Raw genomic sequence first — 15,075 nt, forward strand, 5'->3', positions numbered from 1 at the left:
AAGATCTTCTGCCTCTGGCTGCCCCACAGGTCTGTACAACTTCAAACTTTGTACTTCATGTAGTAGATTCAAATTCTTCTTCTTTATAGTAAGACATTTTCAGAGATGATACTCACCCAGAAGGTAATCATTTAAACTGTTTACCCCAAGTGTAACTGAGGAAATAGCTAATGTCTGTTTTATTATGACAACAGATTGCTTATTTGTCATCAGGGAGGTATTGTGGTGCCTAAAACTTTTATGTGGCTCACTGTTGAAGAAAGAGATCCAACAATGCTCATCAGATTTTAAAATTAACATATCTAAACCAGAACTAAGAAGTGGGATTGTTGATGGGTTATACTTGGTGTCTTCATTTGGTTCAGTGGTGATTTTAATGTATATTTTTATTTTTGTTTTTTTAGTAGCTAAGGATGTCAATATTTTCTTTGATGAGTTAGAAGGTGTGAACAGCCCTTCCAAAGATGATGACTCCCTGCTTCACCATGGGAACTTGACCAGTACTTCTGATGATGCCAGCAGGTTGGAAGTTGTGGGAGAGGTAAGAGCACAGAAAATTATTAATATAACATTTATTCATGCCCATTATAAAGAGGCAATAAAGGTAATTTGATTTAAAATCTCATTCTCTGCAAGTCAACTTATGTCTAGCCTTTCCTATGGGGACTGATTTTCCGTTCTAAGATTATAATACTGAAATATAAAATATCTCCAGTTCAAAAGCCTTGATTTCATGCACCCCCAGTGAAACATCTGTACCAGTCTAATGCTTCACTGCTTCCGAAAATGATGGGAAAAGTTTTCCCTATATTAATCCTTTAAGGAGAAGGGGGACAGAGGAGGATTTATCATAAAAATTCCCACAAGAAGCCTCGGGTATCGATTATGAGACACACACCATTCCAGTGAAGAAGTGACCCAATGGTGCATAATAGTGTCAAAGAATATACCAGGGAGGAAACGTTCATCACATAGTCCCTTTTAAATTATGTCTTAAAAGCAGGCAAAACATCATGGACCCACAATGAAAATCTGGGCCTAAATTTCTTTTCTTGTCTTTTGCAGAAAGGAACATTATATCCTTTAATTTTGCCTCCAGCTGCCCAGCAGCATATGGATGTTAGGGCTGTTTCCTCAGGGTTTGAAGAGACCAGGGTCTTCTCTCCTTTTCGCTGCCTCAGGAATGTGGGTACATCTAGACTACTTACCGGGCTGGTCTGATGTTACCTGCAAATTGTGCCTGAGGAGTTTCTGGCAAAGGGCTCACTGACACAGATCAGAACTGGCAGGGGCCTCACTAACAATTATAAAAGCATGGAAAACCACAGGATATTGCTGAAACCCCTGCCCTGACCCTCTTTTGTTTACTGGTTTTGATAGAGTTTAGAAGATGCAATTACAGATTATGTCTTTTTCAGGAGCAAAAGGGTTTTCTGGTGCAAGTTCTTTTGTGAAGCACTGCTGAGAAGAGAGTCAGAGATTTGCTTCGTTCTAGAAATTCAGCCCATAGAGAGCTGCACTGCTGGAATGTTTAGGCAGATAATTAAAGCAGCAAAATTCAGGACACTCTGAATATGTGTTTGACCTTGTTCACAATTTCATCTTCTTTACTCATAGCTCTTCAACAGTTTCCCAAACAAGTTACAAAGAGACGTCTTTGCCTATTAATCTTTATAGGTTAATATGACATGATATTCTTATGTTACATTTTGGGACCATGTACCATATGGTCTTTAACAAAAGAGCACAGGTGAAAAACACATGACTTTTGTAAGTTAGAGAGGAAAAATTAACAGAAAATTATCAGAAGGGCATGTTGCTGTTAATGTAACAATATTGCAAAAACAATACTTAAAAACCTTTTTTCCCCTCTTAGATGTATTCTTTGTTGTTTTTTAAAGGGAAAGGGGAAACTTCTAAAGAATTTGATTGAATTAATAGATTTATGGGTTTTTTATAACTGTATCTGAGGAAAACAATAATGTAGGTCATGTGTAGTATAAGGTGGGAGAAAGAAATGAAAATTGAAAGTCATAATGGAACTTCAAGGATGCTGCAGCATACAAAAATAAAATTTTCAAAAAGCTTAACACCAGATGGGAAAGATACACTGGATGCCATATGACTTGTATGGATAAATATGGTACCACAACTATATAGTGGTAGGGTGAACTTTGAAACCTAAAGCTTCCTTCAGTCTTTCAGTTTAGTTTAGCAGCTAAGAGAGCCTGTTAATGTCATCAGAACAGGGAATCTGGCACCAGTGAAAGTCTCTCTGAATGTATTGATGTTTCTTTGGTCTAGTTTGGAAACTAAGATTGTCATGGAATAATTTAATACGACTTTTGACTGTATTCACTAAAATTAATCTACGATCAAAGAAATTGTCAAGGACATACCATGCGTTTCTTATCACTTTTGTTTAGCTGACAAGCTGAAATGTTGTTTGTTTCAACTGTTAGTTATTCATGCTCAATCAGAAGATCCAATGAAGACTTTATGGATGGAGCTTTATTAACACTTCTTTAACTGCAGCTAGTTTGGGGTTCAGCTTGTCTTTCGGCCAAAGATTTTTTTTTCCCCTGAGTTTTATGTTTCATTCAAACACAGCTACAATCTGAGAAAATTTAAAATCCCATTTCCCTTTTTGTCCATTGATCAAAAAACTTTTTACATATACCAATATAGAAGTTAAGTATACACTTTAAAATTGAAGTCCAGGAACATATTTTCACTAAAATATTGTATTACTTTCACTGAAGTTTTATTCTCTGAGTAGCAGCAGAAAGAAAGTAAAAATTAAAGGAAAAATTGTTTAGCAATGTATTCCAAGTATGCATCCATTCTGCCTTTCTTTCTATGGAATGTTATATCTGTCTCCAAAGAAGGGATAACGATGGAGCTGGGACAAAATTTGACTTCTACTTAAATGGCTTCTACGACCCAGTCTTGGCATTCCAGCTAATGTAGGTAGTTTCAAAATCATAATGGTAAGAGTCGCTCCTACAACCTTCACTTTTAGCACCAAATTATTGATATTTGGGGGCTGTGATATTAACATTGCACAGAATATAGTTTGTTGTAACAACCTCTTTTATAAATTGGAATTTGCACTGAAGATTAGGGCAGAGAAAAGATATTCATATTGCAGAATAAGAATTCAGGTGTTTTTTATGGCGCTTATGATAGCTTTTGTAAGTTCTGCTCAATTTTCTCATATGTATTTATCAGAATGCAAGCTAGCTACATAATTTCTTTTCATCAAATTCTGGTGAATTATGAAAGAATCTAATCTATCATTAAATTAGTGAGCATTAGAGTCCCTTTTGATTTATTTTTTTAAGACTTGCAGGTAAAGTTTCAAATTTCTTCAATTTCTCAAACTGTGCTTTTGTTTAAAACTTTCATTTAAAGTTTCTGTAGCTATCTGGGTTTCGAATCCTCTTGCTTTGGATAGTGAAACATTTGGGTAAGCCCTTTAACCTAAAGCTCTCCTAGCACGTATGAATATACTGTGAATTTGTTTGTATGAGTCATATGTCTATGAATGTTGATGGTTTCCAATTGAGCATGTGAGAATATAAAATCTACTTCACTCCTTAGAAAACAATACCCAATTATACAACACATATTACAAATATAGCTATAAAGATGGACAAAAATGCTAAGCTTCTTACTAGAGTGAAGTCTTCCGTGTTCTTCCACTTTCTTTTGGCATCCTTTTTCAGATTAGGGAATAGAAATTTGACATAAATGACTACACCACTTTTTCACCAAAAACGGTGGTCAGACCTGGTTCTAGATACATTTTTTAACTAGTTGAGGAAAACTGAATTTTTATGTCATAACACAGGTAAGGGAGATGCATTATCTGGAGCAAGGTAGAACAAATGTCTCTGTCTGGAATTGTGTAAGCCTGTAATACTTGGACAATGCAAAAGCCCTGCAGCTGCTGTTTCCTGACACTGCTGAGCCAGCCCTGACTGTCTTTGTACCAGGTTAGATCCTCAAGAGCTCTTGCAAGTCCAGATTCAGTCTATAAACTCTCCTTACAGGCTGTAACAGAGGGCCATAGAAAGGGTTCCTTCTCAGAGACCATAACAGTCTAGAAGGGTTTATCAGTCTAGATCTGACATACAGCGTTACTAAAATGAAAGGACCTTCAAGTACTGGTAAGAGTGTCTAGGCTGTCTTTCTGAGTGAAAAATTACAATACTGTAGTTGGTAGTACTTCATAAGTCCAAGAGAAAGTAAGTGCCCCAAGTCATATATACAGGGGAAGAAGTCCTCCAAGTCAAATAACTTGGCTAAATCTCTTAGATACTCTTTAATATAAAGTTCTGCATTCATTGATGAGTCAGTGTAGGGCAAATCAATTTTCTACAGAGAAAAAAGAAACATAGGAAGCATAAAGGACAAATCTATTTTTCCAGTGGAGTCACTACTGCATGCAGAGAAGGATGCATTTCTTATGGTATGCTACTCAGAGGACAAGTCTGAGTTCAGATGAGGTGTGTACGTTTGAAGTGACTGTCTCAATTGCCCCTACCCATTATTTCTTTGCAGTCCAGAACGCTGTTGGATTTAAACCTGACTCTTCGTGGATGTAAATCCAGTGAGTCTCCTGGACCAAAGTGAGCCCTTAAACCTACAGTGTGTAGATAGCAGATCCTCAGCACAGATTTTGTTCTACAGTTCCTTTCTTATTGCACTGCTTGCCAAAGTATAGGTAGTGAATCTGACTACTGAAAAGGAAGGAAGGCTTGTCAGGAGGGTTAGAAATCACAACAGGACCACCAAGCTGATACACTGCCTCTTAATCTCCTACTGCATCCTTCTTTATTTAAATAACATAAGTACCCTTTGAGTTGGGTTTTTTAATGTTTTCATATTTAATGCTCTATGAGCTGTTTTCATATTTAATGCTCTATGAAAAATACTTCTTATACCTTGATAACAACTTTTATCAGCATGATATGCAGTAAAGATATAAATGGTTTGTTACTGACATTTCCTTAGAGCTTAAATCTTTTTTCTTGCCTTCTTTTCAGGCTCAAAGAACTGTTCTCCTGTATCAAGTCTGCATTAAGATGTGTCAGGAGTCAGGCACTGTAATAAAAGAACATTAGAAAAACTCTCTTCTTTCTTTAGTGAAGTGGATATATCAAGGGGATGGGACATTTGGGATGCTTTCATTGGTTTTCCCATTTAATCAAAATGCCTACTGAGAATCAGGAAGACATCTTGCACTAAATTCTTTGAATGGGAATATTGGGTTTTCTTTTTTTCCCCTGTAAGAATCATTCTTCCTATTACAATGTTCACTTTGTACTTTAAATTCAGAAGCAGTTCTCCTATAGAGAAAGCATTTTGAAAATTCCTTCCTTCTCCCAGACATGAAAGGCAAAACAGTCATTGTTTTCAGAGAATTGATTGTATATTGTAGGGCCGGGCTATTTCTGGCAGGAATAGTGAAGCAAACTCTGGGAAAACAGAGATAAATTAGCTTAACTTTGCCTTCAGCTTAGAGCTGGACTGATCTTGAAGTCCCTGAAGGTCCCTGTCCGTTATAATACTCAGAGGGAGTGCTTGTTTGTTCCCACGGATCATTCACAGTGTGCATTTTTTGTATGAAACGCTTCAACCTGCAAACTGCCATACAATTTCAACTTGTCTGAAAGTCAAAGTTCAACCCCTGGGCAGGACTTGTATTATGTGGAAGTAGTGTTAAATTGTGAGGAGGATCTGTAGAGAATTTAATCTCATTAATATCTGGAAAAAGACTAGTAGTCTGGTCTTTTATATCTCAGGAGAGGGACCTGCTTGGCCTCTTATTCACAGTGAAATCAAGTTGTTTCTCTCTGTCAGATCAAACATTTGAACAGGCATGGGATTTTCATGGGATTTTTTTGCAAGAAACAGACAAGAAACAGTATTAATGGATTGTCTGACTTTCTCTTTACAGGAAGCACCTGATAAGAACAAAACCAGTGGACTATATTTTAGAGATGGGAAATGTCGGATTGACTACATCCTTGTGTATAGAAAATCTAATCCACAGACAGAGAAGAGGGAAATATTTGAGAGAAATATCAGAGCAGAAGGGCTTCAAATGGAAAAAGAAGTAAGACATCTTTCTTTAAAATCTTTCACCTTTAAAGCTGTGTATGATATGAGGATATGGTTTGTTTACTCTGAAGCTCCTTTACTCTCTTACAGCAGTAGAAAAGTGCTTTTAAGCATGCCTAAATATAGGGCAGAGTAGAGCAAAAGGTTAGCCTAAAGGAAAACCAGACACACAGATTGAAGGCCAAAACAGGTCATTACAGCCATCTTTTTCAACCTTATGCACAAGTAGGCCATCGAATTTCATCCAATGTGCTGTGCAATATAGAAAATGAGTGCTAGGTTTGAATGGCCTAAATTCTACTGAATGCAATCCACGTTTATGCACCTACATCTACTTGTTCCACTATTTGCTGAGTTTCTTTGTACACTTTCCAGAGATCTAACTAGATCCCTGCCTACCTTTGCCTGTCAGCTTAGGCACAGGGACTTGGGCAGTATTTTGGTAGTTTGAAAACAGCTTAAATGTTCTCCTTCTGTCTTAATCCTAAGCACTTAAATAATTAGACAGTACATCAGAATAATTTATATCAATGTTATTTCCAACACAATGTCCTAAAACAGTAAATCTTTTATGGAAAAAAGTGTAGGAATGAATGCAAAGTGTCCAAAAATGTTGTGTTAGGTAGCAGGAGCAAGGTTTAAAGAGACCATGTCTCTTTTGCCAAGCCTATGATCTTTCTTAAACTTTGGTAATGTGTTTAACACAGGGCTTAAGGTTCACTTTCATGTAGAATAGGTATTGCTGAATATTTAGCTTTATTTGTACCAGACTGACTCACATGCATGTTAATATGCATTGCCATGCTGCAATTGATGGAGACAATAGAGGAATCTTCAGGATATAAGCTTTGGTCAATTATGTAGGTGCTATACACTATCTCCCTTTCTTTCACTGAGTTCCTGGTACATGTGTAGATATTCTGCCTATGTACTTGAAAGGCAAACTTCTTTGGAGAACACTGGGAAGGGAAAAAACCAGAATCTGCTTGTTTCCAGAAGAATGAAAACAATTATTTTCTTTAAATGTTTTTGGTTTGAACATGGGTACTGGTGAATGTAAGTGTATAAAAGCACAGCACTTGTTACATCAACCAGTTACCCTGAACTATTTCTTCAAATAACCTGCGTGATAGCACCTGCAGTGCTGCAGTGGTTGACAGTTTTCAATGTTAAACATTGTTCATTTATTACATTTCCTGTATAAGTACTACTGTCTATAGGAGCTTTAACCCAACACCCAAACCCATGAGAGTGTTGCTGCAGCTGTTCAGCTTCACATCCTATAATGCTACCCTGCTTCCACCAGGAGAGATGCTGATGAAGTCTTTGAAATTTGGGCAGTGTAGAAAATGAACAGGGTATGAATCCTCCCGATTAATACATATGCCCAGTGGTTTCAAACCAAGTTTTTCCTACTTAATAATTTTTGCAGATATATTACTGTCTTAAGGTCAGAAGTGCAAGTTCTGAAATCACTTTATATTTTAAGTACCTTGAAACTTACTGCAACATTCTGCACAGAAAACTTTTTCAAACTGATGGTTTAAGTGCTTACTACAGAGTTTTCTCATGCCTTTCAAGACCATTTATTTAAACTTTGTTGCCTAGATTGCATGACTGTTCTGCCCATTTGATTATTCATTTCAGTTTCTATTTTGCTACTGACATGCAGTTTTATTTCTTATTAATCCCATCTGCCCTTGGTGTGATTTCTTGCCAGCATCAGTAATTGTTCATCTTCTAAACTCAGAATGATCAAAATGAGGTTGTGCTACATGACTCGAGCTAATGTTTTTAAAATCTAGGGTAACAATCTTTTTTAACATATGACTCTGACCTAAAATTAAACCCTAGCATGTACACTTTATGATCACATTAGTTTCTAAATTTTATTATAATCCTGAAGGAAATATGTGCATTCATTCTTGGTACTCTCCCTCCCCAAGCCCAGAGAGTAACAACGGTGCTGCAGAACACTTAGCTTTAAACTAAGCTGTGTGATCAGTTAATGTCTAGATTACTTTTCATTGTTTTCACTTCTCCTTTTGTTGAGACTACACATCATTCTGAATGTTAATTCTGGAATATTTTAACTGCAGTTTCATTTTCAAGTTGTTCACATATAACATACTGCTTCCACTGAATAAAGTTTGCTCCCAGATGAAACTACAAAATTGTCTGTGACTTTGGCTACAGAATATATATAGAGGTAATAGATTGTAACTGCTGGACTGAAAGAAACTTTTTAGCTTCTGTGAATTTTGTGTGGTTGTAGGTTCATTCTCCTTTGACTACTGTCTGTTCATATGTTGACATTTGATTGGGTTAGTCCTGTCTTTTTAATGTGAAACTGGTGGCAGAGAGGAAAATTTATGGAGTTGTTGCACTGCAGTTTCAAAACCATATTCCTCAGTAACACTGCAGGGAGAGAGAAATGCACTGCAGTGGCTTGCTGACAAGTGGAGCACAGCAAAACACCCAGGGAGCAGTGAATGCAGGGAGGAAAGCCTTCACTGAACAGCATGAAATGAGCAAAGTGAATATGAAAATCCACAAATGCTGAGATGACTTCAGGCGCAATGTCACGATCATGTAGCTGAGAAAGATCTGAACAGGTCTATGTTTCTGGCTCTAGAAAGAGGTGATAATGTTTTGCAGATATTCCCCAATTAATTCACACTCACATTCTTAAACTATGCCACACCACTCTGCCGTGGAAGTTCTGCCAGGTTTGGTGCTCAGTATATACAGTAATAAACAATGAGGTGATCCCAGATCAAGGAACAACAGATCATTAAAATAGTGAAGATTTTAAAGAAAAAAAAAGGGAAATAACAGTGAAGAAAAATTTAAAAGAGAAAAATAAAATAGTGAAGATTTTAAAATTAAAGCAAAGCTCTAAGAGTGAATGCTAATCAAGTGGAACTGCACAAAAAAATTTACAACTCTTCTCCCTGCTGTTCAGAGCATATTGGTTCTGGATATGATGAGCGTTTTGTCCCTGTCATATCCAGACACATCCAGATCACATCCAACCCATATGATCATATGTGTAGATGCTCTAAGTAAGTTAATCAAAAACATAGGTCATTCTAGGAAAAATTTATTTTCAGCCAGCTGTAAAATTTCTCTGTTGATTTATCCTCTTTTTCAAAGTCTCACAAGTGAGATAAGTAACTATGATATCCTGGCTCTGGGATTCTTGATGACCTTACTGCTTTCATATTTTAATACTCTTTGAAATAGACTTATATGTGGGGAAAATTGAGAGGACAGTCTCCAAATGGAGTGTGTTCTTATGGGAGATGAGGTTCCAATTGCATTGCTGGTTTGTAGGCACTGATACCATCTGTGAATATTACACAAGACTCTACCTTCCAGAGTTGATGGGCAAGCAGTTTATCAAGAGTCAGGTCACTACTCTCCACATTCTGAGGGTATGTTTCACATTTATCTAAATACAAGGTAAACCTGAGGCTTAGACCAGCCCACTGACACGCAGAAAAGAATTACTTATTATCCCTTTTATGTAAAGAGAAAATACAGATAGTGTCTGTCATTCCAAATAAAATGTTCATGCCTCTGGCCCAGAATTTTTCTGGAAAACCTGTCTTTTCAAGAGAGAATGAAGAGTCAAAATTACTTTGAGCCCATGGTATTTTTCTCAGGAATAAATATTTATAAATTCAACCTTTTGGCCAAACTCTGGATAAGTTCCCTTATCCCAAAATATTCTTGCAGTATGAATTACTGTATTTTAATCCCTCACCTAAATGACCAGGTAGAAGTGAATTTCTGTCAAGAGTATCTGCCCTGTTCTGGTACCTGAATATAGTATTACAGATATCTTTCACTAAGATAATTTAAATTATACTGTGCTAACAGAGGTAGCCAGCATGGAGCAGCTAACATACATAACTTGTTCACTTGCAAATTCTTTAAGCTGCAATGTAATGCAATGCAAATGCAGGATAGAGGTAAGAAATTTATGCTCGATGAACAAACACAGACCCTGCTTGGACATGTAATTTTTAAAAGAGACCAAGAAGGTCATCTTAGCTTTAACTAAAAACTGTGTATCCAAAATGAATCTGATGCTGGGTTAGGATCTGGTTGTGTAGCCCTAGCAACTGACTCCATTTAGTTTGAACTTGGCATGGTTTTTTGGTGGTTTTTTTTCGCTTCTCATGACTACACTAAACTAGTTCCTCTGGCATAGTTCTACTACTAAATGTACTTGATACATTTTGCCTAATGATTTTGTTCAAAGTTTTTAATTTATAATTTGTAAGTTGATTTCATACAGTTCATTTAAAAAAGCATTTGACATACCAGTAGAAAGTGAGTGGTAGAAGTGTAGTAAATGGGAACTAATCACATAAGTAGTGAAGATAGTATTCAATCCTTTCATTTTATATATTTTGTAAATTTATATTTACTAATGTTTCAGTATAAAAGCAATTCACTATTTTAAACTGATAGCATTTCTTTAATGCCCTAGAAAGCAGATCCCCTCACAGCTACTGCATGCAGAATACATTTCAGAAACGAGGTTCAGATATTTTAGTAGTAACAACCAATCCATTTGGGCTTCTGCTGGCACACTGATCTTTGTATCTCCCTGATAAAAGAAGATGTTAGTGTAGTATTGGTCCAATTCTCGGGAACTGTTCAAGTTGTGCGGGTGTTTGTGTTACATGCCCGATTAAAAATTTAAACATTGCCATCATAAGTGTCAAGCTGTCAACAGGGTATATCTAATTGCATTCACTCCATGCCTCACGCAGCAGCTGACATTTCTGGTGCAACATCTGACAGCCAAAATGCAGCTGGTGTATACAATAGGCAGTAGAAATATATAATAGGTGCTCTCTGGGGAAAACCCAAAAAGACAGGGAAGAAAAGCACATTATAGCTTTGGTTTTGTTGTGTAAACAAATATCTTCTAGGAGGTATAATCTGAGTCTTAAGTTAAATTAATATGACTCTAGAATTTATATTTAGAAATCTTTTTTTCAGTAGTTGATGCAATATAATTACAGAATATATGACTTTTCAAATTTGCAGGTAAATGCAGATAGGTTCATGATGAGGTACTAATAGTTCAACAAAACAGTTTCCCTTAGTGTTACTGTAATTGTGCTAATGGGACAGGACTTCAGAGGCTGAAAACGTATTTAGTCAGATACTTATATTTAGCAGCAACACAGAGTCTGGTTTCAATATGATGAATGTTGAGAGAAATTGCAGGTGACAGAAAGAGCACACAATAGAGTATCTCCATGACTTTTGGCACATCCCTCAGTGTAAAACCAAAATAGACTTTTGACCATGTCAAAGTGAGGTAAAAGTCAGAAGTTAAGAATGAGTATGAAGAAACCAAGAACTTCAAAGACTGAAACTTTTGAGGACTAGCTGTTCCCAGAAAGTGATGATGTGAAAGAAATGTTATAATCAGCAGCTATTGCTTCTGAGCATAGTCAAATATTATCATCTTTCTGGAAAAAAATGGCATCTACTCATTTTTGTTGTTGTTAGTATTGCAGAGCCAAAACAGTTATGTGAGACTGATCTGCTTTCTTCTAGTTTGTGCGTCATCACTGCAATTGTTCATGAGATTTCTGTTACATAAATGTTATTGCTGATTGTGATTCATGGGTAGAAAAGAATTAAGCTGACTTCCAGACCCCAAGTGGCACTTGCAGATCTGAGTTAGGAAAGGTTTAGAAATATATCTTATATAATTTGGTTCCCTGAGCAGTGCACAATAAAATCTCAGTGCCTTTAGAGTTGGCTCCAAGTTTCTTTTTCAGTTATGACTTCAGTTTATCCAGTCATTGAAAGAGTAATAACTTGTTTGTAATTTATTGCTGCTATATATGTTAATTTAATCAACCAGCCACAGTTTAAAATAGAGTGCTTAGCCTATGGACAAGTAACTATTTGCAGCTTCCCAGGAAAGTCTGTGTGCTCCTGCAGCCAGGAGCAAGCTGCAGGTCTGCTGGGTTTTCCTTTGGTGTTCATATTCTTTCCCTGTCATATTGATCTTACTCTGCACGTACCAAAACCCTCTATCCACTAGAGAAAAGGTTGGCTAGGGAAAGCTTCCAACACTGAAATCATATTAGCTGTCCTCTGAGCTGTTTTTTACAGAGGCATGCCTGTGTGAGAAATGTACTAGGAAACACTGGGACAAGTGTGAGAGTGACAATTATCCATACTATGTATGCATGGTAGGTCAAGCAACATGCAGGATGTCACCTATGGCTAATAGGTTTCCCTTTAGGCCAAACTGGCATTTGGACAAAACTAGGCTTTCTTGGTCTTTGGAGAAGAGGAGGTGTTGTATTGGATTTGCATGGCAAGGATTTGGTAATGAGTGGGGCTACAGGGATGGCTTCTGTGAGAAGTTGTTAGAAGTTTCCCTCATGTCCAGTGGAGTCAATGCCACCCAGCTCCAAGATTAACCTGCTGTTGGCCAAGACTGAGCTCATCGACAACAGTGTTAGCACCTCTGTGACAAAGTATTTAAGAAGAGGAAAAAAACTGCTGCAGAACAGCTGCCAGAAGAGAGGAATAAGAATATGTAAGAGAAAAAGCTCTGCAGACACTAAAGTCACTGAAGAAGGAGAGGAAGGAGGTGCTCTAGCACTGGAGCTCAGATTCCCCTGCAGCCCATGGCAGAGGATCGTGGTAAGGTAGATTGTCCTCCTGCAGCCCATTGAGGTCCACAGAAGAGCAGATATCCACCTGCAGCCTGGGGAGGACTCCACACCAGAGCAGGTGGATGCCCAAAGGAGGCTATGACCCTGTGGGAAGCCCACACTGGAGCAGGCTTCCAGCAGGACCTGTGGCCTCAGAGAGAGAAGAGACCATGCTGCAGCTGATTTGCTGGCAGGAATTCTGACCCTGTTCAAGAGACCGACACTGGAGCAGTCTGTTCCTGATGGACTGCATCCCATGAAAGAGACTCATGCTGGAGCAGTTTGTGAAGAACTACATCCTGTGGGAAGGACTAGTGTTGGAAAAGTTAGAGAAGTTGGAGGACTGTCTCCTGTGTGAGGGACACCACCCTGGATCAAGTGCAGGAGTCGTTCCCCTGTAGAGGAATGAGCAGCAGAGACAACATGTGGATAAAGTCAAGACAAGTGACCGCAGCCCTTGCTCCTGGTCTCCCTGTGCCACTGGGTGGGCAGAGGAAGAGAAAAGTTGAGCCTGGAAAGAGGCAGGGGCTGGATGGTGTTTTAAGGTTTGCTTTTATTTCTCCTTATCCCATTCTAATTTGATTGGTAATAAATTCAGCTAATTTCCCCAAGCTGAGACTGTTTGGCCCATGGTGGTAATGAATGGGTGATTTCTTCCTGTCCTTATCCTGACCCATAGGCCTTCTGTTATATTTTCTCTCCTGTCCTGCTGAGGAAGGGAGTGACAGATAGTTTTAGTGGGCACCTAACATCTAGCCAGGCTCAACCTATCACAGATGCATTTCAATGTGATTCTACTACTGCAACTAGTGTCAAACTTTCTGTAGCTTTCATGGGCTCTAGTAAGTTGTTTCGGTCTCTCACTTTTCCTATACTATTATTCAATATGTAAATATCTACAGCTAATGAATTTACAGTACAAATTATGCAGCCTGCCATAGCTGTGGTTTCATGAGCAGCATAATATCCCATTATTAGCAGGTGCAGTTTGTTATTTAATGTTTAACCCCTGTGCCTGATTATATCCACAAATCAGGGATGGAGACATCAAAATGGCATAAACTATGCATGCAAAAAGGGAACCAGACTAAAATGCAAGCCCTCCACTAGCATTATAAGTGAAAATGCTTCCAGCTATTTAATTTAAACATTGGGCTATTTCATTTCATGCAAATTCAACCAGAGCTAGTTGAAAACAGAGTAGTCTTTCAAAGGTTTATTGTTAGTTTATTATCTAGCGCGTATAGCAAGTGGAGTCTTTTTTCAGCAATCCTTTACAGAAAAATGTGTTAGTAAAAGTAGAAAAATGTCCTGTTCCAGAGAGTATTCTGTACCAAAAAAAACTTGGTCACTAAACAGTGGAGAAGTTTCCAGCTGCCTGAACTTTTAAGGGAAAAAGTTTCAGATTTCAGATACTATGTCCACTGTACAGCACAGTGGCAATTTAGAAGAGAACTTTGAGGAAGCACATGAAAGTCTGCCTAGATAGGGTCTGGACTCAAATGCAGTTTTTAAAGATAAAAACGAATATGTTTCCAAGTTGGCAAATTCCAGTCTTTAAAAGGGCTTTATAAAGCTAGCAGACTAGGAAAGTGTTGCTGAAAACTTGATCTACTTTTTCAAGGAGTATAGAGGTAATACAGAAAATATGTAGATAACCAAAAACAGATAAAAAAGCCCCTAATATATATCTCTTCTTTCAGGAATTAGTAGAATTTCTTGTCCAAGAGTTTCATGTCATTAACCTTCACAAATCAGAATGTCAAGAACCTTTTGAAGGAAAAAAAACAGACAGGCAATAAATTAAGAAAAACTGAGGGTTGTTACATGTGAGATGCCCCCTATATGTCAAAAGTCACCTTTCCCTTTACAGTAATAGACCTTAAACTGCAATTATTTTTGAGATGTTGTTTGCCTGCCAGTGGCATCAGGAACAAGCACAATGCACAAGGCTCCAATTACTTAATGCACAGTGAGAGTTTCCATTGCCCAAAAGTGACATGACTAAATTTGCTGCAAAACTTCCTTTAGTATTGGCTTAATAAGCATAAATCTAGAGTTGTCTGGAGGGAATAGAAAGATGGACTGTATAGAAACCCAGCAGTACACTTTAAGGTTTCATTTCATGTTGATGGTTTTGGTGTTGAACTTGTTTTGAGAAGACAGCACTGTATTTACAGCATTATGCTTCTAAAACAAATAGTAATGATTGGTCTAGGGGATATTTACATCTTCCTCCAGT

The 15,075-nt window shown here is 37.6% G+C and overlaps 1 protein-coding gene across 7 annotated transcripts in view; it reads left to right on the forward strand.

The window, feature by feature from the left end:
- ANO4 (anoctamin 4) overlaps window positions 1-15,075 on the forward strand; it is a 164,382-nt gene that overhangs the window by 70,452 nt on the left and 78,855 nt on the right. For 6 of the 7 annotated variants that reach the window (XM_050325516.1, XM_050325514.1, XM_050325518.1 and 3 more), the window contains 2 exons: window positions 405-541; window positions 5,966-6,124. In XM_050325516.1, the coding sequence (XP_050181473.1) occupies window positions 405-541; window positions 5,966-6,124 (296 nt within the window). The remainder of the gene's footprint in view (window positions 1-404; window positions 542-5,965; window positions 6,125-15,075) is intronic. The other variant, XM_050325521.1, reaches the window with a different exon arrangement.

Source organism: Myiozetetes cayanensis, unplaced genomic scaffold (genome assembly GCF_022539395.1).
Source record: "Myiozetetes cayanensis isolate MyiCay16 unplaced genomic scaffold, myiCay2020 scf3, whole genome shotgun sequence".
Lineage (NCBI taxonomy): Eukaryota > Metazoa > Chordata > Aves > Passeriformes > Tyrannidae > Myiozetetes > Myiozetetes cayanensis.